General features: G+C 43.4%; 4 protein-coding genes across 6 annotated transcripts; 1 reads left to right on the top strand and 3 right to left on the bottom strand.

Moving 5' to 3' along the window:
• Positions 1-9,695: 9,695 nt before the first annotated feature.
• LOC117135611 (early nodulin-75) lies at positions 9,696-10,623 on the bottom strand. Its single transcript, XM_033295973.1, has one exon. The coding sequence runs from the start codon at positions 10,590-10,592 to the stop codon at positions 9,891-9,893; it is 702 nt and encodes a 233-aa protein (XP_033151864.1). The 5' UTR covers positions 10,593-10,623; the 3' UTR covers positions 9,696-9,890.
• A 242-nt stretch (positions 10,624-10,865) lies between these two features.
• On the bottom strand, positions 10,866-13,762 carry LOC117135609 (probable elongator complex protein 2). The gene is made up of 6 exons (XM_033295970.1): positions 13,535-13,762; positions 12,700-13,483; positions 12,087-12,644; positions 11,721-12,024; positions 11,079-11,576; positions 10,866-11,020 (listed from the first exon to the last, which is right to left on the bottom strand). The coding sequence occupies exons 1-6, from the start codon at positions 13,655-13,657 to the stop codon at positions 10,906-10,908; spliced, it is 2,382 nt and encodes a 793-aa protein (XP_033151861.1). The 5' UTR covers positions 13,658-13,762; the 3' UTR covers positions 10,866-10,905.
• Positions 13,763-14,064: 302 nt separating this feature from the next.
• On the top strand, positions 14,065-17,581 carry LOC117135610 (ARF GTPase-activating protein GIT2). Its single transcript, XM_033295972.1, has 8 exons — positions 14,065-14,171; positions 14,355-15,254; positions 15,450-15,606; positions 15,669-15,754; positions 15,817-16,101; positions 16,470-16,660; positions 16,733-17,129; positions 17,192-17,581. Exons 2-8 carry the CDS (start codon positions 14,379-14,381, stop codon positions 17,393-17,395), a joined length of 2,196 nt encoding a protein of 731 aa, XP_033151863.1. The 5' UTR covers positions 14,065-14,171; positions 14,355-14,378; the 3' UTR covers positions 17,396-17,581.
• An 816-nt stretch (positions 17,582-18,397) lies between these two features.
• On the bottom strand, positions 18,398-27,015 carry LOC117135608 (mannosylglucosyl-3-phosphoglycerate phosphatase). 3 transcript variants are annotated; one of them, XM_033295968.1, is made up of 11 exons: positions 26,859-27,015; positions 24,706-24,814; positions 21,660-21,858; positions 20,828-21,434; positions 20,681-20,767; positions 20,057-20,620; positions 19,416-19,930; positions 19,112-19,351; positions 18,948-19,043; positions 18,814-18,884; positions 18,398-18,733 (listed from the first exon to the last, which is right to left on the bottom strand). In XM_033295968.1, the coding sequence occupies exons 3-11, from the start codon at positions 21,846-21,848 to the stop codon at positions 18,673-18,675; spliced, it is 2,430 nt and encodes an 809-aa protein (XP_033151859.1). In that variant the 5' UTR covers positions 21,849-21,858; positions 24,706-24,814; positions 26,859-27,015; the 3' UTR covers positions 18,398-18,672. The 3 variants fall into 3 exon arrangements, with proteins under 3 accessions (XP_033151859.1, XP_033151860.1, XP_033151858.1); XM_033295969.1 differs by lacking the exon at positions 21,660-21,858; XM_033295967.1 differs by lacking the exons at positions 24,706-24,814; positions 26,859-27,015 and adding an exon at positions 22,388-22,465.
• Positions 27,016-27,106: the final 91 nt, after the last annotated feature.

Raw genomic sequence — 27,106 nt, 5'->3', positions numbered from 1 at the left:
GTCAGTACGGACAGGCGTCCGTATAAACGCCGGCACCTCGGGAACTTTAATAGTTTAATAGTAAGATCGTTTATATTAATATTATTATAGATTCTAGCTTGATTTAATTATTATTTTTCCAAGTTTTCAACAGTTAAAATGTACTTTTATCGAAAATCGTAATTTGTAGGAATTTGTTAAAGGCGAACTCCGCTGTCTCTCTCTCTTATAAAACTTCCTCGTTAGTGCCGACAATGATGCCCCAATTGAATATAAACTAATAAAGTTAATAATAACGCAACCCTCACTTGCCTGTTTTTGCTGAGCTCAGCTTATTTGAACTTTTGGAACTCGTCGTTAGGTAACTTTTTTCGGCAACTTGCCGCCCCCTTTTTTCATCCTTTCCCAGTATCTTTGATGGTGCAGCCTTGACAATTTATTCAGTCGCTGCTGTTTAACTTTGCCAGCGAAAAGTTTGCCGTGCTGGACTATGGCAAAAACAACTGCTCCAAAGCACTTATTTCGCTTATTTGCCAAAGGTAAGAAGCAGTTGCCGGTCATGTAATAATTGCATCTTGTTGTAAAGAGGCCAATAGATGCTCCAGATGCCCCATCCAGACTGCAGTTCAATTTCGAGTGACACTTCAAAGTAATACCTAAGAATGAAGGACTGTTCACGTGGAAGGACTAGTTCTAATGCATACACTTGCAAATTAATTGGGCACAAAAATTAGGACACAACAATTAGGATTAAATTGCCTGGGCTTTAATTACTAAGGTGTCTGTTTCATAAAGTCAATTAAACAGCAAGTACTTCTAGCATATCACTTTTCTTTACAATTAATTTAAGCTACGGCCTATAATTATTTGAATCAAACAAGCCTTATGTGCATATTTTATTAATTTAAGAAAGATTTGTTTCGTTTAAAGAAATTAAGATCCCCTTTTTTAAAAACTAAACCATAAGGTACTAAATATTTTGCGGTGTGTATTATGCACAGGACTAAACTATATTAAAATGCAGTTATTTAAGACACTCGAGGGGCAGCTTATGCAAATCATGCACATAAATTTTGCAGCACCGACATCCTGGCAATTCATTCCTAACTTGGCCAAAACATTTGGCTGGCAAATACTTCACATTTGCCACTTTTCTGGCTGCTTGATTACTTATGCCACTCCACATATTCACATATTCGCACACACATATGTAAGCCAACCGAGGCAATGCAACAATGTGCATAAATTTAGCCAAACCTTAAAATGGCTGCCACCACGTCCTTGTGTATAAAGTGCCCAACACACACACACACACGCACCACATACGAGAAGAAAGTTGCAACACATTTCGAACTGTGGCACTCAAACGCATAATTAATGTTTATTTTTGCACTTTAATTGGTTATTAGAAGTGAGACGGACAAACTTTTAATGGCCCTGACAGCAGCCCGTGTGGCATACACTTTTCTTTTAAGTGCATAGAATTTGATGCTGATTGAATGCTATTGCCATTGGCAACCTCGGCGCGGCAGAAGCCTGTTTAATTGAAATAATTGACATTTTATGCCGCATGTGGCAAAGTTCCTAGTGTTAACTGGTTGCCTTGCTTGATATGCCACATAATTAATGCCATTACAATCGCACAAAACTCAAAACTCCCTGGCAATCTGAGGGCCAGCAATTAGCGCAATTAAGGGGGGCACTTAAAGTTAATATCAAATTCATAATCAATTTAGTGCGCCAATAAAGTTTAGTTGAGCACAGGAAACGAGCTCACCACCACACGTTACTTTGCAGTTTTTCTGTAACACTTGGAACACATGTTTTTAAACAAAAAACTTGAAATGCACTTGGCTAAAAGTGGTTCACTGCAATCGAAAAACTTTCAGTTAATAAAAAAATACATTTTTATTTAATTTTTTAAAGCAAGCATGTTAATCATGGCAAATAGACAGCGAAACGAGTTTCCTCTGCAAATACTTTTCTTTTTTAACTATCCGTGCCAGTAATATATCCACTTAATATGATACTGAATGCATAATGGTTTTAAAGCTTAATTCAATTTCATTATAGTACCACCTGGGGCATCTTATCAGCCGTCGAGTAAGTTAATGATCTTTCAATTAATTCCCAGGCAGTATTTGCACTGGCACTTTATTTGCTTCGCAGAATTGCCCGAGTGCGCTACACTCGATTACTTTTTCACCCATTAATCCGGGCAAACACAGCCTCCACCACCCACCACCCACTGCACACATGAGCAGACATAAGCACGTTATAATTATAACATATTAATTAAATAAAGTGCACTTCCGCTGTCATTAACACAGCTCCCGCCAGAGCTCAGAGCCAGCTCATCATAATAGCTCGACTAAGCTGGGATCCCAACCCTACGGCATTGTTTGGTGCCAGGAGCAGCAAGCAGACAACAAGCTGGATGCATCTGCATCAGGTGAGCCAACAAAAGCAAATGCTCCGACTGGAGTTGAGGCGACACCTCCACCATTACCATCCATCCATCCATCCTTTCCATTCCATCCCACTCCATGCCATTCTGTTCCAAGCCCTAACCCATTCCGTTGACATTTGACAACAGGAGTCAAACCGAGGGCGAGGTCACTACTCCCCCGGCGGGCGGCCAAAGCTAGTTTATGGTCAACTAGCCGGCCCCTAAGTCCACTCCCGCCGGAGCTCGGGGGCTCCAACACGTGTGGGCAAGTCCCAGATGATCCCCATCACCGGAATGAAGTGTTGTCACTGGAGGAGCTGGCTGTGATTGCGCAATCACTGGCTTTTTTCGCTAGCGAAAAGGGTTGAACGAATTGTTATAAACGGGATAGGTTAGTAACTATTATTTTTAACCTACACATTTTTTTAACAAATTCGAAAAAATATGTTATTCATTACAGACAAAGTTGAAGTGCTTTGCTTTGTAAAGGGATTCAGAATAAGTGAAGGCGTTTTGATAAATAACAGTTGAGTATCTTCTTAGCACAATGCTTTTCCTTTCACTGAATATTTCCACTCACTCGGAATCCATTGCTTTCAGTATTTGGCAAAAACCTCTTTACATTCATTCCTATATTCCTATATTAAATGGCCTGTTCTTGTCGAGTGCCGTGACTACGGCTCCAAATTCGAAGTGAGAAGTTGTTACTGCAATTGCATTGTCTCAGCACTGACAACCGTTTGTCCAAGGCAAAAATGATCCCCACCCTGTCATCAGTAAGCATTTCCCACCCACCCACTCACTTGCACACACATCAAACACATGTGCACACAATGGCACTCGAGTTGTCTGTAGTTGTTGCCAGTGGCGCATCCACAAAGTTGGAGGGGGTTCATTATGCAAATGTTCTGTTACACTTAATAAGTATTGTACTTTACGACTTATTACAGATTTAGTAGTTCTGACTTATTGCTAATTGTTACAACAGACCTAATAAAACTATACTTTTTAGAGACTCTAGATCCTAGAGATCCTAGCCCCCCTCGTACGCCACTGGTTGTTAGTGCTGCTTTTGCCTTTGTCTGACGTCGAGTGTATCCGAGCTTTGTTGGCAAGTGTTGCTTTGTGCTCGCGACTTGCGATGAACTCATAATTTGAACTCTGACATCGGCGACGCATGCAAAGGACCCTCGCTAGATAAGGGCTAAAAATCAATACTGCAGCGCTGCAGAAATATTTGTTAATGGAAGAGTGCTTGTTCGCCATTAGCAGTCCACTGAAGTTGAACTTCCAAATCGCATACGCATGACCGAAAAACATTTTTGCATTATTGCAATTGGTTGGGCAAATAAATGGCCGCTGCTGTTAATGCTGTCGGCAAACAATTGGGTCCACCCAATACTGCATTATCGTCCCGCCCACCAGAGTAATATCAATTAGCGCCACTCGTGCGATTGATGGATGCATAAATCACACGGCGCGAGCGGAGCGCTCTATACAAATTACGCGCAGCGTGTAATATGACAGTCGACGCCATTCAAACAGCCATCGCTCACTCCGACGGGGGATTTTGGGGGTCTGGGCTGCCCTTCCTCCAAGCAGGGGGATATGAGGTGCCCAGATGATTGCCGAGGCAGACCATCCGTTCTGACAGCAGCAGGTGCTGCCAGTTACCAGTCGCACATAGTCCCTTTAAACTCCGCTTAGAAAAACATTACTTTTCTAAAAATAAGGCATTAGAATGTATCTTCAGATATATTCAGTATCTTGTATCTTGTAGCCTCAAGAAGTTTTCTAACGCATCTATTTTATGGGAAGATACTCTTTTGAATATACTTAGCCAGAAAACCTTTGAGAAAACACAAAATCTGAATTTAAAAATATTATATTATATTACATAACTTTAACTCAGATCTTAATTTAAGAGTCTGCAATAGGATGCAAGTAAATTTTGCAAGATAGGTAAAATTTTGCTTATGATTATTTTCCTTTATTTATAAAACATACTGTACAAAAAAAGTGAAATATTCTGCATAAAATCCAGCACTATCCTAATAATCAACACAGATTCTCAACCATATTTATTTAACTTTATTATTGTTAGGCACTAAAAATATGTACGTGAGTAGCCGCAACTCGTCTGATAATGCTTACCAAATTAAAAAGAAATAAACGCACGTAAATGATGGTTAATTTTCTCCCTTTAATGACGATTCGAGAACGTTTTTTAAGTGTTCCCCGGCAGAGTTGCTTCTGGTGGCAAGACGTCCCCGACCGCATAATTTGCGGCAAAGCCCTGAGGAAATGTCGCCGCTAAAGTTGCGGCTGTGTTTCCACCAAGTTTCCCATTCTCGAGCGGCAGAAACACACAAGCATACTTATAAACTTGCCGTCAGAGTCGTTCGGCATAAAAATTTATCATCTTTTCAGTCGAGTGGGAGTTGGGTCGGTCTGTCCTTGCTGTTGAAATTAACTTAAAGGTCTTAAAGCAGTTCGCTTTTAATGTTGTTAAGTCAAAGTTGATTTCCTCGGCTTAACCCGGTTCGCTTTTGTCCCTTTTTTTTTGTAGAGACGACCACATCAATCGGCACAGCTTTGCTGTTAAACGAGCTCAACGGAATATTGAATTTATAAATCCCCATGATGTGGCGCAAATTTGTTTGACTGACAAATCTATTCGCGCGCCCTTGATGAAGTCGCAAAAAGCGAATTTTCATATTGACACATCAGCGTAAACAAATTAACTTTAACGCCCTGCAGCTGCAGCAGCCATTGAAAGGACGTAAAAAATGCGAAAAAAATCCGTGACAGCTGAATGAACTGAGAGGCGGATGCACGGAGTTACGAGTTCGATTTAAAAGCCATAAACAGAATGCCCGCCGGATTTATTATGCATGGACATATTTAATTAAAAAAATGTTAAACACTTTCTTTAATTTTCAAATGGACAGAATGAATCGTATTAAGCATGGCTCACTTTTCGCCATCGGGCATATTTCTTTATCGAATATAAATGTATTAACTTTATGCTTAACATATTTTTAACTGGGCTTTAAAACTATTTTAATGCATTTCTGGGAAACACCACATATTAGCAAACAACTTTTTAAGCCAACTCAAAGTATTTGAAAAGAATGCGACAATCCATTTCAGCTGATATGTTGGCCAATTGTAAATAATTGGTAGTTGGCACATTTCCCAGTTGACTTTAAATCTTAATTTATCTTCCTTAGAGGCGATCCTTAAAAATACCATTAACAGCGGTGTGTCACGTAAAATTGGATCAGTCCAACCTGCAAGTAGTATAATTCCAGAGCGAAATAAAACTTATGGATGCAATGCATTACAGATGTCCAGCCGAATGGCATTTCAGGCGCGCCGGGCAGGCATATTGATAAAAAACATGAAATTGTCAGCGGGCAGGAAAAGTGTCCGAAAAGCGAAACGAAAGCGCGCTGGCAATAAGGGAAATCGTAAATGCTGGAAAAACGCCCGCTGGCTTCTGCATTCGGGCCATTTGCCTGCGGTGGTGCAGTGGTTTCGCTGGCATTGCTGGCATGATGATGAGCCAGGATGGTGATGATGGGGCTGTTTTTCCGTTGACAGTACACAAAAGCGTTTGCTCTCCCATTTATTTTTTTTTTTTTCATTTGCAAATTTACAACTGCAATCAAGGCGTGTTGAAAATGACCGAAAGCGATTCGCGCATGAAACAATTGAAATTGTTTTCGATTCCATTCAGCAAACACAAATAGCACCTGAATTTAAATAGAGCTCAAAGTGGCGACCAAACATCACGGCATAAGTCCGGCGTTTAAGCCAAACACTTAGTTCTGGCTCATTGTCAGGAGCAGGACACAGGACACCAAATGCTGCAAGCCGACTGTGCAATTATCTTTTTGCAGTTATGAACACAACGCCCCGGTAAATACTCGTATATATGCTGGCTTCATGTTGCAGGTTGCAGGCGAAAAAAGTCTGGAAAAACGATTCGTTTTGGGCTTTAACGTACTTCTGGAGGCCCTCCCCTTTTTGGAATACTTTTTTGGGTGGCTGCAATTTGCAAGTGGCAAACAGTTGTTACCAATTTTTTTTTTCCTTTTTGTGCTTCCTCACTTTTTCTGTCTGGTTAGCTTGCAGCACACGTAATTAAAAATTCATCATACGCCATGTTGACTGCGACCGACTCGAACAAAAAAAAGCAGGAAATGAAGCGGGCGCAAAAACACGGCTTGTGGGAGGAGCTAAATGAACTTCAAACTTTTTGCTGCAAAACTAATTGGAAAACAATTAAGGTTTACCCACTTTCAAAGGCTTCGCAGACAAATGAAAACGGACTAGCACACTAAATTGAGCAGGCTACCGGTTACAGGTTTATATTACAATATTTATAATCAAAATCCACAACATCGCGAGACCATTTTTTCCCCTTTTCTCCTTTTCTGTTGCGCCAAAACTTTCAACTTGCTACTTTTACCAGTTTTTCCTGTTGTCTTGTTAAACTTGCCCCTTTCCCCACCACCACCAGCCGATCCCGAGCAAACAAAACTATGGGAATTTGCTCCGGGTTCCTGCAGGATTGTGGAAACAGGAGTACAGCGTGGTCAGGTAATTGAAAAACTTTGAACGCTTGGGCTTTTGGGCTTAGCAGGCCGAAAGTTTTCGATTTGAAGTTTCGCTTGTTACAACGGCAAATGCGCCAAAGAGCAGTGCTATTGGTGGCTCAATCAATTGGCGATTTAAATTGGGCCAGCGCCGCCACCCCGCGAGGCACTTCGAACTGGGCCAAATGCTCAGCTCCATTCGCATCAATAGGCTTTGTCGCAGTTTTTGGGCCTCGGCTTTGGCTGCTCGGCAGCTTCCGGTTCGTCCCCGCTTGCATGTTCGTGCATGTCGCGTGCGTGCTGCCAAAAAAACGGAAATGCACAAATCATGGAGCGCGTGACATTGTTGTTGGTGCAGCCAAAGCGGAAATACGAGCGAAACATATGTGGGGGTGTGTGTGGATGCAGTTGGGAAAAGGGGGGATGCAATTGTGACGACGGAAAACGGGGGGAAATATATGGATATGGCTGGCATACGCCAGTCCGCCGGAATAATTAATTTTCATAGAATTTCGGCATCCAATGGAGTCGTCTTTATGTCATCACTTTATTGACTTGGATTATGGTTTTTGTATAATCAGTAAGTAGCAGAAAACGGGATATAAAGAGCTCATCACTACATTTTTTTTTCTAGCAAATTCTACATATTCATTGATTATCGTTTTGTTAGTTTTTAAATATGTGTGAGTAACTTAATAAATTCTTTTAATATTTAATTCAAATTTGCATTGAATTAATTAAAGTTATGAACCCCAACAAAAGCCAGACACTAAATAAACATGCCCTCATCAATAAAATCATATTGAAATCAGGTCCTACAACCCTTTAACTCAATTAATAAAAAGCTTTTTCAGAACGTGTCAACTTTATTTTGGTATGCGATGAAGTTCGTTTTTTCAAGGGATTAATTGTTCGTACTAATCCGCCCACCTGATTCTGGGATGTGCAACATTTTTTCTTAGAAACCGCTTAGTTCCCACAATTTTAGAGCAATTTTTTTCGCAGCAGAAGGAAGATTGGACGTCAAGTCAAACAAAAAACTATGGCAGACAAACAGAAAGCGCAACCCGAGCGAAATCCACTACTGACACACATGCAAACGAAGGGATCTGAGGACTTCGGCGAGGAGTAGGATGCAGGATGCAGGATGTTGGATGCTGTATGCTGTATGCTAGATTCTGGATGTGGTGTTTTCAAGGAGGGGGCAATATGTTTACACATGTTATGGCTAGAATGGCTTCAGTTTCCACTGCTCCAGTGGCTGTCAGCAACTCTGGGGCACGTTCGCTGCAATTGAAACTTAAACTTTTTCCGCAGAATGCAAAATTGTTGCAGCAATAACAAATGGCGGGGCTAAGAAAATAAATAAAGAGCGGAATCATGCCACAGCACAATGCAAGTTGAACAAAAGTTTCGGCGCAAATGCATGAATGTATGGATTTTTTCCGTGCAACTTTCAGCGGAAGCGGAAACGCGTGTAGCGCCATTGCAATGGCCGCTTTGTTTGCCAATATTTGACTCAAAATAAAACGCGTGCGAATGGCGCTGTACTGTAAAAAATGTATCCTAATGGCATAGATTTATGCGAATGTGAATACAGTGTCATTTCAATTCGAGCCAGAGGAACCCATTTGAAATTATTAATTATTCATAAGCAAGGTATTGCTTTTAAAACCAATAACTCCAAACTTTTGATAAAAGAATTGCTTCGAGTTTGGCTTTTAGTTTGTATATAGTTAAACATTTAAATCCTACTCAAGCGAACATAAATCTCAACAAGCCATTGGTCATTTTTATACCATTCTGTATGACAAAAGTACTTCAAGAAAAAATGCTCCATTGTCAACAAAAAACTTCTTCCGCTGAACAGGAACTAAAACTTTTTTATGTGTAATCCCCGAAATAAAGCAATCATGGTGGCGAAATTTTTCGCGGTTTTTCCATCACCGCGGTGCGATGTGAACAAGCGTAGAAGGAAGTCCCGGATCCATCGACCATCGAGCCATGGGAGCAGCGCGGCACCATGGCACTATGGAAGCACCACCCACGGGATATTGCCGACTCTGAATAGGTGCGAGGACAATCGACCTCCGACGTGGCCTAAATGCAATTCAATAGTTAACTTTCTGCCCATTGTGGCAGCCGGAACAATGCAGATTTATGCGCTTATCTATGAGGCGGTTCAACGACATTCATCGGGAAGGAGATAGAGTTATAGATATAGGTATGGAAGTTGCCTAGTAGTGGAGTTGTGGACTCCACGAAAACATAATTAAAGTGCCAGTGAAAGATGGCCGCCAGCCAATTAACCGCATTGCCAGCCCCACTACGCTCTACTCCGCTCTACTCCGCTCTACTCCGCTCCTTTTCATCCCATCCCGAAAGTTTGGACAACAATGGTGCTGCCGCTGAAGCTTTAGCCAGAAGCCAATGGCAATCATAAAGTCAGTTGGAGCACGGAAATTGCGAGCTGCGGTTTAAAAGGTGGCACGCTCTGGCCATAACTCAGCACCCGGCACCCGGCACCCGACACCACTACCGACTCCTCACTACTCCTCGCTTCAAACTCCCGATCCCGGACACGTGGCGGTGGCTGCTGTCTTGGCCGAAAACTATGCAGCACCAGCTAAACGGAAATTGCAAACTGCGGCTCCTTGTGCTCGCTGCTCTAGACCTTTTTTATTTATTTCTCATTTTACAAGCACCTTGGGAGGACTGGTCAGTGAAAACACTCGCTTTGTAATTATACATATTTAATGCACTTTGTTAAACGGATACATTTTGTGGCCCGTCGCTCTATTGGTGCAGATTGAGGTAGAAATGTTGATTCTGCAGTTGGGATTCCATAACTCATTCTCCTAAACAAATTCTAGCTCGATTTTCTGGGAATTGTGATCGATATGTTGGGGCTTCTGCTCCACTGCACCCAAAGAAACCAAGTGTCCCTGGGCAGAGCTTTGGTGGTGCTGCTGCTGGATTTCAAGCTCCACACGGTGAGGAGGCTTCTGGTCAACGGGCTTGATCTCAATCTCCAAGTGCTGAGGCGGCTTCTGTTCCACCTGCTTGATTTCCAGTTCCACCTGATGATTTGGCGAAGAATGTGGCTGCTGCTGCTTAATCTCCACCTCCAAGTGCTGAGGTGGCTTCTGCTCCACTGGCTTGACGCCCAAAGAAACCAAATGTCCCTGGGGAGAGTTTTGCTCGTGCTGCGGCTTCACCTCAAACTCCAATCGCTGGGGTGGCTTCTGCTCCACCGGCCTGATCTCAAAGTCCACGGTGTGAGGAGGTCTCGACTCCACCTGAGAAGAACCATGTTCCATGAACTGAGGCTGCTTGGGCTCCACATGATTGATTTCCGCATTGAAATGGTTGCTCGACAGATAGTTGTGGTGCTGTGGCTGGGATTCAATCTCCATGTTCTGGTGCTTCTGGCCCGGTGGTCGTACCTTTGCAAATATGTGAGCGTACTGATCAAGCTCACTGCCTGGTTTCGGCATCACCCTGACTGGCGGAGCCGTCAAAACTGTACCGATTAGTGCCAAAACTATAGCTGCCTTCATATTGATTGGTTCACAACAAACTGTGAATCAAGCTATTTTACCATTCTACTTAAATACCCAAATCGAAGTGCTTGCAGCGCCAATATTTTGCAGCTAATTAGGTGTCAATAACATCTTATCAGAGCACGTAAAACAGGAGCCGCGGGGAGAACCCTGAACACAGTTAATTGCAACAGATTAGATAGCGACATTCAGATAAATCAGGCGAGACGAGACCCATCCCCTTTCTACTCTGTCAGCAGATGAGACAGATTTCTAATTAAACGCAACGGGTGGAGTTAATAAGACTACTTTAATGCATATGGTCTTAAACTCATGTGAGCTTAAGGTCGTAGATGCGTACCAGATGATCCTCACCACAACTCGCAAGCTGGAGTTGTTTTCCCGGGCGGAACTGCAGACGTCGAACGGTGAGATGATGAGCTTGGCTAAAAGTTTACAAAACATTTATGCTACAGCACAATAATAGGGTAAAGAACAACTAACCTCTTATTCAAATCGCTGAGTAACTTCCATTCCCCTCGAACAAACTGATATATCTTTATCAGTCCGGTTTCCGTGCCCAAAGCTAGAATGTATGTGTCATCTGTGCCACTAAGATAAGCATTGGAAAAAGCCACAGCTGTGATTGACTCATTTTTAAGTTCTAAAACTCCATTCGCCTGCCAGCCATTTAGTGAAGACTCCTTGCAGTCTTCTTCCTTTTTCCAAACCACTACTTTTCCATCCCTTGAGCTCGTCACAAAGAACTGACCATCATGCGACCAATCACAGGACCATATAATGCGTGTATGAACTCCATTGGATTTGTCAGTGCTGGCCACCAGTTGATAGCTCACCGAGGAATCCTGCCTCTCGTAGAGACACCAGCGACGATCCCGGGAAACTGATAGCAGATATCGCGAGTCGGGGGAGAAACTTAATTGGGTCACTGTCAACTGGTGTCCACTCAGCTTCTGTATTTGCTTCCAGTTTGAAGGGTTCCTGAAAAAAAGAGAAACATCATTTCATTCTTAATATGCCCATGTGCACCACTAATTAAAGAGTTTTAGTAAGTGCTTTAGCAGCAAACTATGTCATGGTTAATGCATTTTCATATCCCACCTCGAACTCTGCAATTATACGTACCATAATATAATCTGAGCATGCTCGGCATTGCTGGCTTTGCAAGTGGAGGCCAATAGGGAACCATCTGCAGTGGCAGCTAGTGCAAATATTTCGTAGCCATGGCCATAAAGCTTCTGCAGCTCGGGCCAAAGTGTGTTCTGCATTAAAGTCTCTTCTTGCGGTGGTGTTTCCAGAGCAATAGGCACAAAGTAATTGTCAGGGTATTCATCTTTACCCTTGCTGGTCGACTCCACTTCAGATTCTACCTTGTAGACAGCCTTGTTGGATAATCCCAAAGAAGGCACGAGAGCTCCTTTGGGAAGAGCTAAATAAATTTAAGTTAATTGGTACACTAAATAGTAATATAATCCCCCTCAGCTGACTTACAATCCAGCAGAACGTCTCCCGCATCGTCATTTTCTACCCTACTGATGTGACGAAAGTTTTCAATGAAGTTGGCTGGCGCTTGAAAAGTGCGCACAATCTTTTCCTCAGCTCCACTGGCGAATTTATAGCGTGAAAGCAAAGCCAACGCTTGCATATCATATCCATGAATTTGTGGACGAGCCAGCTCGTGCCACGTGGGATTAGCTCCATCCTGTAGCCACGGAGCGTGTAGTCGAGTTGTTTGGTCTGCAGACGCGGTCATCAAATAGGCGCCGGTATGTTCCCAAGCCAGATCCCTGACTTCACCATAGTGACCACCAACGATGACACTTGGGGTCCAGAGCTGCGGGCGATCTGGATCCTGGCTCCAAATATGAAAGCCACCTTGGTAGCTGTGTGCCATGATCGAGTGTCCATCGCCGGAGAATTTTCCACCATAGAAGCCCACGGAGTTTCCACCCACTTCGCCCACACGAACTTCTTCTAACCAAATGCCTTCTTCCGTCGGTGCCCAAATTATGACGGTCTTGTCAATAGAAGCGGATAGAAGGCGGAGCTCTAAAAGGATATCGTTTTTGAAAAGTCTTTCCGGAGTTCAATTGTTGTGACTTACCTTGGTCGGGTGTCTTGTGCCAGTGGACCCCGTAAATCCATCCCTCATGTCCATATAGAACCGATTCCAAGCTCACTGCATACCAGGCTTCTTTCCCCAGTTGCAGTATCTTCTCCTCCACCTTTATCTCATCGTCGTTCTGGCTCAGTTGATGCAGATCAACCCGATTCTCTTGCATTTGCTCCTTGCTGCGCGGCGCAATCCTCCAGAGACGAATAAAGTTATCCTGAGAGCCACTGGCCAGCAGCAAATCCTCGCCATCGACAACGAAATCCAGACCTCGAACCCAATCTTCGTGGCCAGTGAGCTTGTGTTTGCGTTCGAACTGCCGACCCAGTGAGTCTCCACCACCAGCGGCTTCTACCTGTTCTGTCCACAGGGAAACAGTCTCGTCATCGCCACTGAAGGCCAGCAAAACCTGGTTGCTCTTGGGCAGCAGCTTCAGCCGAAGGCAGAAGCAGAATCCGTCGGATAAAGATATGGTTTGAAAGCACACATAATTATTCTCTTGGAAAGTCCACAATTTGATGGTGCTATCTGCTGCTGCGGTCGCCAAAAGCCAGGAGCCATCCTGTTGGCGAACTCCATCCACAGCATTTACGCCACTTGTGTGTCCTTTGAGAGTGAAGCTTTTAGTCGTTCCCTTTTCATCCAGTTCCCAGAGAACAGCATTTGCATCATCGCCGCCGGAAAGAAGTTTGTTGCAATCCAACCACCTTACAGTGTTTACTCGCTTTGTGTGCTCCACCAGAGTGAACAGGACCTTGGCTGAGTTGCCTTGAAACTAAAAATTGATTAAATTTACTATGTTTCCAGGAAAGCCACCAGTTCCTACCTTTGGATCCATTATGGCTATGGCGTTACAGGCCCCATAGGCAATCCAACCATTTGGACCCCAATCCGCGCATTCCGTGCAGCGGTTGCAGGCCACTGAAGTGTGCAGATTCTCAACTTGCATGCTAATGTTGCACTTCTACTGTTTATTGAAAACTAAATTCGAATTGAAAGTCGGCGAAATTGTTTTGTTTTGGCACATGTGCTTCATTGAATGCAGTGCTTCTAAAACTGTCACATCTGTTCATAAACATATGATTTCTAAGGGAGTGCAAGTGAGACAACTATATGATGTGAAGAAGATGGAATGGTGAGGCCAGCCGACAAAATTAAAAAGTCTGGCAAGGCTAGCTACAAAAGTTACACCTGTTTGGTTTTTGAATTTTTAGGTACTGCAGACTATTTCAAGAGTTTGTTCTAAAAAATGTTGCCACTTCTGTGGTTCCGGGTATTGGAAGTTTTGAACTCCCTTTGGAAAGGCACAAAAACAGCTGCTACATTCGTCAACCTTTTCACTTCAAATCTGGCGCTTTTCCAGTGCTGCTGCTTGGCCACACTGGCTTGAAAAATAACTAAAACAAATTCGGAAAAGGCATCCGCAAATGTTTTCTTCTGCTGCTCCCCGCGTTTAATTAAAAGTAATTTTCCTAATTGATGGCCAGGGGTGAGCCCCAGTTGCTGATATTTGACCTTTCACCGCCAGCCTTTCGGATTTCCAATCAGAAAGCCAACAGTTTGCAACTGACTCACAACGAAGCCACTTGAGATTGTCCGAGTTTTTTTTCAACTTCGGTATTCTATTTTTCGTATCTCCCCTGCAGCTTGTGAGCGTCTTGGAATGCTGAATGTGTTTCGCCAGCAGTATAATCGAAGCGCACAGGAAGTTATTTATAGCGCCGCCGGATTTGGATCATTCCGATCCAGCCACACCCACGATTTCGACCAGATCCAAGATGCCGAGGGGGAAATCCCGCCTGCAAACCGAAGTTTGTGGCGATTGCGGAGCTGGTGATCCATCCTGGGCGAGCATCAACCGGGGCATCCTTCTCTGCGCCGACTGCTGTTCGGTGCACCGCAGTCTGGGCAGGCACATCTCCATTGTGAAGTCTCTACGCCAGGGTAACTGGGAGCCCTCGGTTCTGAACTTTGTGAACTCACTGAACGCTCATGGAGCCAATAGTGTTTGGGAGCACCATCTGCTGGATGGCAGTACCAACTCCACTGGAGGAAAGCATGTGCCACGCTGGCGGAAACCCACGCCCAAGGATGCACTCCATCCCACCAAATCCGATTTCATTAAGGCCAAGCATGTGAATCTTACGTTCGTGCTAAAACCCAGTCTCCAGGATGATGATGATAGCAACGGCTCTGCGGGCAGTCTGGAACAAGAGCTGAGTAGACAACTCCATGCCAGCGTGAGGACCAGCAATCTAGAGACCTCACTGCGCTTCTTGGTCCAGGGTGCAGACCCAAATTACTACCACGAGGACAAGCTATCAACGCCACTTCACATGGCCGCCAAGTTTGGCCAAGCATCGCAAATCGAGATGCTGCTCATCTATGGAGCCGATGTAAATGCCTTGGATGGTAATGGAATGACTCCCTTGGAACTGGCCAGGGCCAACAATCATAATACCATCGCCGAAAGACTGCTTGATGCCATGTACGATGTCACCGACAGGATCATCACCTTCCTAGGTGGCAAGAAGCCAGATCATGCGGTGAGTTTGGAACTTTAATTACTTGCAGAGTGAAATTACATTTTAATTGGCCTAAATGGCCTTTTTAGTCACATATTTATTTAATGGATTCATATTTCCATGAGTAACTGCAGAGTTGACTCCAGCTTTGTAGCGCTCAACTCCACATCCTACCCTTTTGCTAATTCCATTCTATTTAAATATTTCCATACTTAGAGTGGCCGCCACATGATTATTCCGGATGCCAATGGCGCGGACATAAGCGAGCAACTGAAGATTGCACGTGGAAAGTTGCAACTCGTGCCAAATAAGATGTTTGAGGAGCTGGTCATGGACCTGTACGATGAGGTGGACAGGCGCGAGTGCGAAGCCAGTGAGTATGATTGCTAAACATATCTACAAACAAAACTAATCTTATTTTTCTTAACGAAATAGTCTGGTCGACGAGCACCCTGAATGCTGATCATGCAACTGTGCCATTTTTGCCGGCTAATCCATTTTTGAGCGCCACGCGCAATCAGGTTTGACCTCGCCGTACATTAACGATTCGAACCTTCATTCATTGACATGGTCTCGTCCACAGGGTCGTCAGAAATTGGCACGCTTCAATCGCGCCGAGTTCACTGGTCTCTTGACCGACGTGCTCGTGGATGCTATGCGACGGCAGAATATGGCCAACCTGCGTCCAATGGATGCCCCAGTGCCCGGGCACCAGTCGCTGCAATCGCTGCCGTATGCCAACAACTCAATGCTGCTCGGCTCGTTCGAGCAGGGCGGTCATGATCCGAATCTGTCGGACGACGAGCCCATATATGATCCGGTGGCCAGCGATGATGACTATGCCCCAGTGCCACCAATGGCCCAGCAGGTAAACCTAATGCGGCAAAAGATACTCAAGCTGAATAATAGCTTTGGCTAGAAGCGTAAGCGAAGACTGACATTTAGACAACCCGTGCTGTACCCATTGTGTTCATCCGTAGGCCAGGGCACTATAGCTCCCTGATTTTAGGCAACCTAATCCATTTTCAAAGGTAGAAGTCCAAATGTAGAACATAAGCCTCAATAAAACTAGCTGATACTTGTGAAAATGTAGTTTAAATAGGAAGTAGTTGATGCCGTGATTTGTCTGCCTTGCCTTTTGTTTTTATGCAATATTTATTTTAAAGATTTTGTAATTATTAGTTGTACTCGATTTATATTGATTTATTTTCCTTTTTTATGATTTATTTTACTTAGGCCATTGTGCATACACCACCGCGCAGCGTGAATTCGAACAACGAAATGGAAACGCTGCGCAAACAGCTGAACGATTACAAATCGGAGATCAATCAGCTAAAGAACGTGGTGCAGATGCTGTCCAGCGAGAACACGCAGCTCAAGTCCAAGTTCTCGAGCGCATCGAACAACAGCGTGTATGATGAGCCACTGTGAGATTATTCATTTGAATTTATTTAGTTAGCTTTATTTTTATGATTTGTTTTTAATTATCCTTTGCATAGTCGCATTGATCTGAGCTTAAGCAGTCCGGATACTGAGCACGAGCCTCTGTCGCTACCTGAAGGTGGGACTGCCAATGGGGAAAGCGGCTCCTCCAATGATTCGTCAAATCAGTCGACCATCAAGCGTCCAGCCAGCATGTACGAGCGTCGTTTGGTTCCCAATGTGGCCAAGGGCCAAACGGACATACGAAATACGACCAGCATGTACCAAATGGCTGGGGAATGCAAACCCTTCGGTGAGGAGGTCAAAGTGCGCTCTGACTTGGTCACACGCCGTCTTAAGGAGCTCATAAGAGCTATGCAGCCAGTGCCAGAGGATCAAAAGCAGTCGATTGCTCCACATGGAGAGCTTATACGCAGTGCCGTGACTGATTTAATTGCCCTTTATGCCAATTTGGTAAGATGAACATGGGGGCTACCTTTATAAGGATGTTTCATAATTATAAACCTATATTTTAGCCACCGAATCCCAATGACCCGTCTCGCGAGACCCTTAAACTGCTTACCCGCCAGAACATTCTCATCCAGCACGAGTGCGAGAATCTGCAGAAAGCCATCGAGGCGGATGACAAGCAGGCCATACAGAAGAACACCTTGGAGGTGCGCGACTGCGCCTTCCACATTGCCAGTGCCATAAAGACTTTGGTGTTGCAGTTCTATTGAGGCACCCAAAACGCAATCATCGACATAGAAGTTTAAACTCACTCACTCTTTTTTGAAGTATTAACCGACCGATTTAGTGCCCTGCTGACTAACAAAAGTGCTTCCGCCAAATAATTTAAAGAATCCCCTTTACATATAGTTTATGTATTTAATAAATGTTTACATAAATCAATGTACTTCGTTCAATATACACAAAATGCGTTCTTCTACGGGCTAATGACCCATTGCAAAATAGTTTAAAAGTGTTGAAGGATTGGCCCTCAAATTCAAAGGGGATGACAATAGAGGTGGAAAAATTTACGATATCTGTGTATATATATATTATATGGGTCCTTTATAATTTTAATAATCAGGTGCATTTTGAGCCTGTATATTGTTCACTTTAGTTAACTGTACGTTCTAAGCATGGACAATCAGTTAAGCATGGAGTACATATAGTGGCTTCCTCTACTTATTGTTTAACTTTGTGTAATTGAGTGGGTAGCTGCTGCCTTTGCTCTGGCTGTTGTTCTGACCTCCGGCTGGTCGGATTGCTCGCCTATGGACAAAAATACACTCGTGGTGGTTGTGGTGTGCAAGTTCAAGGAACTATTTAAGATTAAAGCATTTATCCATGAGTGTTGCACGACTGTGCTCGCGGTCTCTAAAAAATAATATGCTCTGCCATGTTCAAGCGCACCAAAAGTGTCCATAAAAATATACACATCCCATTTTGACATTCAAAATCTAGGTGCATTGTCTAAAATATTGCTTAACATTCACTTTACATCTGCTTGCCCCTTCAGTTAGCTACTCGTAGTCCGTAGTCCTCCTCGTCGCGGTCCAGTGTTTTCATTTGCTTGCGTACAACCTACAGTATTTGATTGTGTTCGTGGACTCGGGGTTTTTGAAACAACTACTTGGAATATCTGAAGGTTTCTCCCAAAAGCTCGGCTCAAACTCTTTTCGTTATCTAGATCACAAAACATAAGGGCTGCTCTGTAGTAACAGTACAATAATCAGTTGGTTGTGTAAATCAGTTTATCTAATTAAAAGTAAATTAAACTAGCGGTAAGCTTTAGGTACACGTACTCACTACACATGCATCATATACCATACAATATCAATATCAATATCTCTGGGGAAGTCTTACAAACGTTCACAACGAAACTTAGCCGAAAAAAACAGAGGAGCATTAACAATAAACGGTAATAATATAGGACACGATCCCACAGATCTGCCAACTATCTAACTAGCTAAAAGGTTATATCTTCGCTTTGCTTTTGCCTAACCCCTACTCAAATGTTTCTCTCCACATCGGAACCTGCCCCTAAATCAAGTTGTCTTATTTTTTTGTAACTAGAAAAACGAAAAAGAAATAAAGAATACAATAAATTAAATGCAAATTGTAAATCAAATGACTCTTGGTAGTTCTTTACTCGTCCTCAGCTTCGGTGATTGTGGAATTCATTATGTGCGTCTCCTTTTTGAACAGTAACTGTCGATGATGCTGAGGGAATAAGGATTGGATACTGTCAATTGATCTCATAAAAATATAGTGTATGGTATTTACTTCTTCGTTTTGTATCATAACGATACGGTGCTCCAATTGTGGCGCCAAATCGCAGGTGGACTGCTCCAGGTCATCCAAGGAGGCACGTCGTAACATCTTTCAGGGAGTAAATATTTCATCTCATATATATCATTTATGTATAGTTAGAATTCAATCGTGAATACCTTTTGAGAATTGCCATGTGTCAAATCCATCGACTTGTTGTGATGACCCACGGACAATTTGCGGATGGGCGATGGTCCATCCAGATCCATACTATCCAGGCACTGCACCAGACTATGCCTCCGAGAAAGGGTCACCAGCGACTGGCGGTGCTTAGTGTTTTGTCCACACTTCCTGGAATTGATGGCCTTAAAATGGTTCTGCAGAGTGATTCCCAACTCCGGACAAGCATCATCATCCATCTGAAATAGGAGAACCCTTGCTTGAAAACTAGATTGTAAAAACAAGTGAATATTCCCGACTTACCAGCACAGTTGCATCCTTAAACATAGTATAGCCATCACAGCCCATAAAGATGTAGCTCTTGACGCACAACTTGTAGGACTGCTCCAGATTGAGGTACTCGTCGCCCACCTGGATAAGTTGTGGATCAATACGTTTGCCGGGCTCCGCCTGCGGATCGAAGGCGAAACTGATGCCCGACACCTGAGGGAACCTGCCCTCCAGCTTGGGATAGGCAGACACTCCATTCTCCAGTGCCTGCCAGAGTATTTTACCCTTCACTTCGAGCAGGATTAGTGGGTCCCGCATGGGGATAACGTTCACCAGATCGCCCATGGTAAAGGCACCCACCGGATGCACTCGATCCGAACGGAAGGTGCCGCCATTCAGGATGACCACATCGGCGCCGACTGCGGCAAGCACTACGTCGCACACCCAGTTGCCCAGATTTGTTTCCTGGGTTCGCACGCGGGAGAAACGGCCATCCAATTCCACGCTGAAGACACCCATGACATCCGAAAGCTTGCTCTCGATGAACTCTGTAAGGAACAAGGAACTCAATTAACTTGATTCAGTTTTTTTAAAACTTTCTTTCAAAAAGTAGCCTGCGGAAAATAAATTCCGAATCTAAACTAAAAATGAAAGGAGATCTTTATTCCACCTACTGGCATATTTGGAGAGCTCCTGTTTCAGTTCCGGATCCTCCGGAATTTTGGCCGTCACGTCGAAGCACTTGACGTCCGTTGTGAAATGTTCACGATTGGCGGCATCCCGCTCGATAGTGATGACGGAGAACTGCTGGAAGTCCGTGCCTGATTTGACGATCATTTTGCCATTGATTTCGGTGACCTCACGGACGTGATCGTGACCACCAAGAATAATATCGATGCCGTTGCATTTCTCGGCCAGATTAATATCGTTGGGAGTACGCATATGGGTAAGAGCAATGATGAGATCACATCCCTCGTTTCTCAGCTCGCGGGCCAGCTTGTTTCCCGCCTCCACGTAATCGATGTAGGTCACCTCATTGGGATCAATGGTGGGCAGGGTCTCCAACCACTCTCGCTCCACCAGTCCAATCAAGCCAATGGATATCTGATTGTGTAGTATGAAGTGTGAGATCTTGCCACCACCCAATGGACGACCGGTTTCGTTGTCCACCACATTGGACATGAGCCAGGGGAATTCCGTCTGTTTGATCAGTTTTACCAGCACATCCAAGCCGTGATCTGGAGAGGATTATAAGTTAGAAAGTGCGTTCTGAAATTCACCAAAAATTCCCTTCATACCAAAATCGTGATTGCCAAAGACGGCACAGTGAGTTCCCACCGTATTGAGCACAGGAATCATCTGTTCACCCTGGGTAAAGGTGCTCACTGCAATAACAAAATATATCATTCCACTTGAAGAGCAATTTGTGTCCATTCAATACTTACACATGCTCGGCGAGAAGGCATCACCGCTGAAGAGCACGAGCGGATTAAGATGCGCGAAGCTCTTGATGGCCGTGGCAAATCGGGCTGCCCCTCCAACGGGTTCCGTTTCCGCCATGGACTCAATATTGTAGACATCGTTGTAGTGCAGAATGGTCAATGGCTTGTCCTCGCCCTCGGTCATTTTCAGTAGCTTCTTGGTCTTCTCCAGCTGCGAGGATATCGATGTGGAGCGTCCGGTCAGGCCGTGTGTGATAATTCGTGATCCGGAAACAGACCCGCACCCCGAACCTCGATGTCTTGGACTTTGTGGCTGGCTGACGGAGGCGTAGGCGCGTGTGGGTCTCGTCAGGAGCTCCCTGGCATCAAGTGGCGTCAGCGATTGGCTTCCTCCGGCAGCTGATCCTTCCTCTGGTTCCTCCGGTCCAAATTGCAGCGTGGAGCCACTTAACGAGGCGGTGGCACTGGCTGGAGCAGCTGGAATTTCGCTGGAGGTGGGTGTGGTGGGTGTGGGCGTGCCCAGAGATAGGTCCAAGGATCGAAAGTTGGGATTGCTGCTCTGCAGCATCGACAAAGTTCGTGTGCCGGCGTCTCGCACTTCAATGGAAGCCTGCAATAGATTGGAAAAGTATGCATTAATCACCAAGTGCTCTGGGTTAATCCTTAAGGACATCGAAGGACACTAGGGGCAAAAGAAGAATCAGGCGGGTGGACACAACACAAAAGCTAAGGGGTGCAGGTATATCATAGTGTTTCTGGGTGTACACTGTGTATCGTGCTGGGTGGTTCAACATCGATTCGGATCACATATTGGATTGTTGGGTTTGGACAGAACCTGCTTCAGCCAGCCCACCACATTGCCCATGGCGGCGGCTCCTCCCGAACGGCCACTGCCCGTCAGGTGGCTCAGGCGGCGAGTGGATCCATGGCCAGTGGGTGGTGGCGTTGTGGGCGGCACTGTTGTTGATCCCGATCCTCCGACGCCGCCTCCTCCTCCTCCTCCGTCCATTCCCGCATTGCTCATTCTACAGACGCTGCTTGGTTAGGAAAGATCGAAATGGAAACGGCACACAAGAGATTGGTGATAGACTCGACTTAAGGTTCGTTTTCATGATCTGATTGCTCGGATTGTTTTAATTAGTAAATCGTCAGCTAGTCTTAATATTTTAAGGCGCCCACTTATTATTAAATGCATTTATCCTAGTGATACTAAACGTTCAACTACATGATAGTTCCTTTGGACTATTGTACGGTATTAAAACTATAAAAATTGAATTATTTTAAAAATAAGAACTAATACGATTAACAGTATTTTTATTTATATAAAAGATTCAATATAGCAATAAGTAACCAATTTGTAATATGCATATGCATATATTCAGTTGGAAGATCGACAAGTAAAATTATTATTACAAAATAGCAACGAAAAATTTAAAGACTGCATGTCACGTATATGTAAATTGAATAGCAATTTTTTTCACTTGAGTCTCCGAAACAAGGGAAAAAAGGCTAACAATAAACTGAGGTGTCAGATCATGAAAATATATCTTTTGTATAACTCACAAAACGCCTCGCAAACCACGCAAGCGGCTTAGGTGCATTTTTATTTCATTCGATTTGTAAAACAATAAGTTAAATAAGGTAAATTTCGTAATTTCGCGCTAAATATAAAAACAACACGAGACCCGCACCACTTGAAATGCAAAACACAAGTGCGATTGCTTAAGCAAAATGAATATAATTTTCTTCGATGCAAAATATATAAAAATATACAAACAATGATAAGGCTGAGAGCATAAAAGTGCACAGAGAGGTGATTGCAACTGAAGCGCAGAAGGAAATTTATTTTGCAACAAAGTGATAGCTTGCTCACAACCTAAGAACAGGAATCCCCATTAATTGCTCTTATTCTGTCTGCCAAAATTGCCATGAAATCAGCGAACAGCAAAAACAGTCGTCGGTACAGAGATTGAGACGGAAAGTATCTCACGGATGCACTGAGTTGCTAAAGAGCAACATTGACATTGATAATGGGAAAGCAGCAACAAGCAAATCAACATAGTGATCGATGCAATACTCATACGCAACGTTGGCCGTGCGAAACAAGGTCAAATGCGATTGGGCATCTTCTACAGGTCGTGCACTAAGCTGACGGCAAAAGATAAGCTGTGGATTCTGGCAGGACATGGGAAAAGAATTGCAACCGGGCAGGAAATGCTCACAAATGGCAAATTGCCTGGCGGATGGGTTCCATTTTTAAGAGCTCCACTTCGTGACCAGTGAGTTTCCAGCTTCAGCTGACTGTAAGAGCAGTTGTTGGTCAGGCCACTCAGTTGACTATTTAATTACACATACGCACAGTTGGTTTTGCCTGTAGCCCCAATTAATGCCCATCAAATTGAGTTGCGTGTATCAGTGTCAATGTTATTGTAGCCATAACTTTACTTTAATCGAATCCACCGAACCAGACATAATTAATTTCATATTTCAGCTAAGTGCTGTTTACCCCGCAACCACATTTCAAACTGCACTAATATGCCCATCAAGCATTCATGCAGAATCCAATGAAACGAACAAAGTGGCAACCGCAAAATCTCATTTCACAATTCGCGCACACCAAACAAATAGCATAAATATTTGGAATTCGCTTCGATAGCAAAGTGGCAGACACTCTCACAAAACTATTGTTTATTTTCATACAAATGAAGTATTCATTTTTAGGAAGGCTTGGAACTTCGTGAGATAAACGCTATCTGAATCCTGAAAACTGTACCAGTGGTATTCTTTTGTTCAATTTTTTTGAAAATGAATTATTAATTATTTGACTCCTGCTTACTTCCCATTGAAAGGGTATGCATTTCATAAATGAATTCAGACCAAAATGAACCATGCATTTGGACATGACAGCTCTGATTTACGAATGCGCAACAGATGAAATGGGTTCCGATGAGAAACACATTTTCAAGGACTGCCCTTTTGAGGCAACCTGCTGGCAACGCACCTGAATAATGTTTAAGCATTTTCACTTACTTAACATCCGCATTCGTTCTGTTTTCGCTTTTTGCAAGGATTTGGCTCGGGATGAGCAAACAAGTGGAAGTCGAAGGAAAAAACAATTGCATGCAATCAATTGGTGAAATCAGGCATGCAATTTGCATGAGTGTGTGTCTGATGCCCTTGACTCCTGAGCAAGCTACGTTCCGGCAGGTGAGAGACAACCCCAATGCAAGGGTTAAGGGTCAATTGGGCGAAGGCGAAGGCGCAGGGCCACAGGGAAGGTTGAGACTGGGCTGTGAAGTGAGCACAATTCCGCCTGATTTTCTACATCCGAAGGAGGAGCCCTGTTATCCTCACACACTCACAGGCGAAAAGTTACTTTCGCAACAGTTGTGCGCAAAGGTTGGGGTTTGTACTTGGTTTATCGCCAGCTTGTTGGCAACAAAAGTTGATTAGCATATTACGTATACGTCCGATTGCCCTGTAACATTTTCATTTTGGGCCGAGGGGAACGGAAATGAAATGTGTAATGAGAAAAACGGAAACTCAAACAGCAACTCAGGAATAAATTATTAAGGGCATTTCCACATTGCCTCAGAAGTGAGCACATATGTGTATGGTTTTCAAACATGAGATTAAAGTTAGTACAACAAATCCTTAGAACTATTTAAACTACGTTATGTCCATAGGTTCTTAAACCAACCTGTTCAACTATTTTAATACCACTCCAACCTTGGCATTTAATTTAGATCAATACATGCGGCGGGCGTAAGTTTTAATAACTCTCAGCTGAGATACTCGGCTTCAACAATTTCCACCCCTTTTAATTGCATAATTGATAATTTCACCTAACGACCACCAGTTACAGCCAGTTATTTACTCACTTGCGTGTAAGTTTCCGTGGGTCCTCCTCCCTTTTCGATTTTCCTTTTTTTAGTAGGGGTTGCCCAGCAACTGGTTTTCGGGGCGTTCGTTGTGTGGGATGCCAGCAAACTGCAAGGTAAAGAAACTTGCTGAATAATTCAGTAAAACGGATACACAGGCCAACTTGTCTTACGCGAACTTTAAGTCAGTACTAACTTTGATAAATTGTGGTATAATTTACAGGGAGCACCATACATGTGAATGGCTAAGCATGCATTCCAATGCTTTTTATATATGTTATTTAAAGTCATTTCTCTTGGATTTCATTTGCATTAGTTCGCCTTTTATAAGAAAAATAGGGGTTTACAAGCTAATCCTTTTCCTTCCAATCCTTTTCTCTAACTAATAAGTACATCTCAGTTTTGTTGAGCTTTATTTAAGCCATCTGGACCTCTCACTGACATGCTTGTATCAGCTTTACGCTAAAACATTGTAACTAGTAACATTGCTGGTCTATTTTTACTACCCACCCTCTGGTTGGGTTCCTCTCGAAAACAGCAAACAGGACTCCTCATCTGCCACAAAGTATATTATGACAGCCACACTGGCACCGCCACTTGACTTGGCTGGCTTTTAATTTTATTACACACATACTCTTTATTTTTTGGCTTCCCTCACTTCAATCCGTCAATCCAAGTTTCAAAGTCAAAGATTCGATCGCACCTGTTGTGGGTTGTGTTTTTATTTAGCTTAAGGTCTTTAATTATTTGTCATGCTTGTTAAAAACTTTTTAATGTGATCGTTTTTAACTTTCTAATTGCTAGGCAATCAATCAAAACACCTTCAAACATGTAACTTTTAAGGCTTTTGCCTTTTGATGGCACGTCTTTAATTGAAGAGCAGTCAATCATGAATACTGACAACTGAGTTGATATTCGAAAAATTTAAAAAAAATTAAAATTATGCGTTCAATTTATAAATTTCTAAATAATCTTGACGTATTCTTACGTTAGCTTTAACAAGAAATTAAAACTAAATCAGTCATGACCATCAATGTGTTTTAAGCATACAATTTGCCACTTGAAAACACGAGAAAGTTTTGAGATATGTCATTTCAGGTGTTTATTTTTAAAACGAAATAAATTTCGTGGACTTCAAGGTCAAGTAATCTAGAGCAGACCCCGAAATGTGGTCACACTACTTGCGAATAGCCAAGACCCACTTTCCTACTGTCAAGTTCAAATGGCCAAAAACATGGCAAACATCAGCAAACACTTTTTCGCCAGCAGCGGCACTTGTTGTAAAACAAAAGTGGGCTGTTTGAGGTGGTTTCTGCTGGGTGGGCAATTGGAGGTGGGGTGTTATCTAGGGGTATTTGAGGCCAACATTCTGACAATCAGCTGTCTTCTATAGAGAGAGAGCGCGAGAGAGGGAGAGAGCATTTCTCTCTTGAGAGGAAGCTTTTTCGTGGGGGCTGCTTCCGCGAACGCTCTCTCCCAATATTTATAACCCCTCAGTGGGTTCTCTTAATAAGCACGTTGTTTGGTAGCTGTTATTATTGTTGCGTATTTTTTGCTGTTGTCTTTTAAGTTAATATTTTAGAACGTGTTGAGCGACGGGCTTTCGCACACCACGTCATACTCCCATGTACCATGCATATATGTATGTGTATTCACATCTATAGCTGTGTGTTGGTGTGTATCATGCGTAATGTAATTTCATGGGGGTTACGAGTTTTGTACACTTGAACTTGCAGCTGTCCTCTGGCATACAAAAATAAACTGTTTATGCAGTTAACTTTTGGGCCGTGCTTTCGTTGCCCCGATTTAGCCCCACTTTTTCCGCCTATCATTACTAATTCAACGCACAGTCCTGTTTTTTCGAAAATTATTCGCAATCATGCGAATTCTTGAATTGACACTTCCGCCATACTCGAATGTACTCGCGTATTTCGCGAGTGGGAAAGTAAATTTGCAATTTCACACTCAATTAGAAGACACATCATATCACTTTCACTTAACAAAGTCATCACTTTCAATTGAGCTGATTTAAATCGAATATAAACAGATTAATACTGATTAATCAATTAGCTCATGCTCAATCGCCACTGATAAGCTGGAATTCCCATTCGACACGATTGCGATTCGTTTGTTTGTTTATAACCAAGACTTACAAATGACTTTTCCAAAACCAAGTTTGTTTCTGAAGCCAGCGAAAAGTGCTGAGTCTGCGAAGTTTTTTCTTTTCTTGGTAAAAAATCTTCTGCGTAGCGAAAGGAATCGGTGCAGACGATCGGAACGCGGAATACAAAACACCACCGTTCACATGGGAAGCAGAACTTTGACTGGCATCTTCCGCTTCTAGGTGAGCACGGTCAAAAGTAAGTTCAACATGTGGGAGAGCATGCGCTAGTTGAGCGGA

Source organism: Drosophila mauritiana, chromosome 2R (assembly GCF_004382145.1).
Source record: "Drosophila mauritiana strain mau12 chromosome 2R, ASM438214v1, whole genome shotgun sequence".
NCBI lineage: Eukaryota > Metazoa > Arthropoda > Insecta > Diptera > Drosophilidae > Drosophila > Drosophila mauritiana.
The sequence above is the reverse complement of the archived record's forward strand: the minus strand, read 5'-3'. Positions and strand labels throughout refer to the sequence as shown.

What these genes read in the sequence shown, in the direction of transcription:
- LOC117135610 (XM_033295972.1), top strand. Translation starts at nt 14,379, where the DNA reads ATGTGTTTCGCCAGCAGTATAATCGAAGCGCACAGGAAGTTATTTATA. An exon ending in TGCCACCAATGGCCCAGCAG is followed by an intron (nt 16,102 to 16,469) that starts GTAAACCTAATG and finishes TATTTTACTTAG; the next exon opens with GCCATTGTGCATACACCACC. An exon ending in TTGCCCTTTATGCCAATTTG is followed by an intron (nt 17,130 to 17,191) that starts GTAAGATGAACA and finishes CCTATATTTTAG; the next exon opens with CCACCGAATCCCAATGACCC.
- LOC117135609 (XM_033295970.1), bottom strand. Translation starts at nt 13,657, where the DNA reads ATGCAAGTTGAGAATCTGCACACTTCAGTGGCCTGCAACCGCTGCACG. An exon ending in GCACAAGACACCCGACCAAG is followed by an intron (nt 12,645 to 12,699) that starts GTAAGTCACAAC and finishes ATATCCTTTTAG; the next exon opens with AGCTCCGCCTTCTATCCGCT. An exon ending in CTCAGCGATTTGAATAAGAG is followed by an intron (nt 11,021 to 11,078) that starts GTTAGTTGTTCT and finishes GTAAACTTTTAG; the next exon opens with CCAAGCTCATCATCTCACCG.
- LOC117135608 (XM_033295967.1), bottom strand. Translation starts at nt 22,425, where the DNA reads ATGCACCTAAGCCGCTTGCGTGGTTTGCGAGGCGTTTT. An exon ending in TTAAGGATGCAACTGTGCTG is followed by an intron (nt 19,352 to 19,415) that starts GTAAGTCGGGAA and finishes CTCCTATTTCAG; the next exon opens with ATGGATGATGATGCTTGTCC. An exon ending in ATCACCGAAGCTGAGGACGA is followed by an intron (nt 18,734 to 18,813) that starts GTAAAGAACTAC and finishes TCGTTTTTCTAG; the next exon opens with TTACAAAAAAATAAGACAAC.
- LOC117135611 (XM_033295973.1), bottom strand. Translation starts at nt 10,592, where the DNA reads ATGAAGGCAGCTATAGTTTTGGCACTAATCGGTACAGTTTTGACGGCT.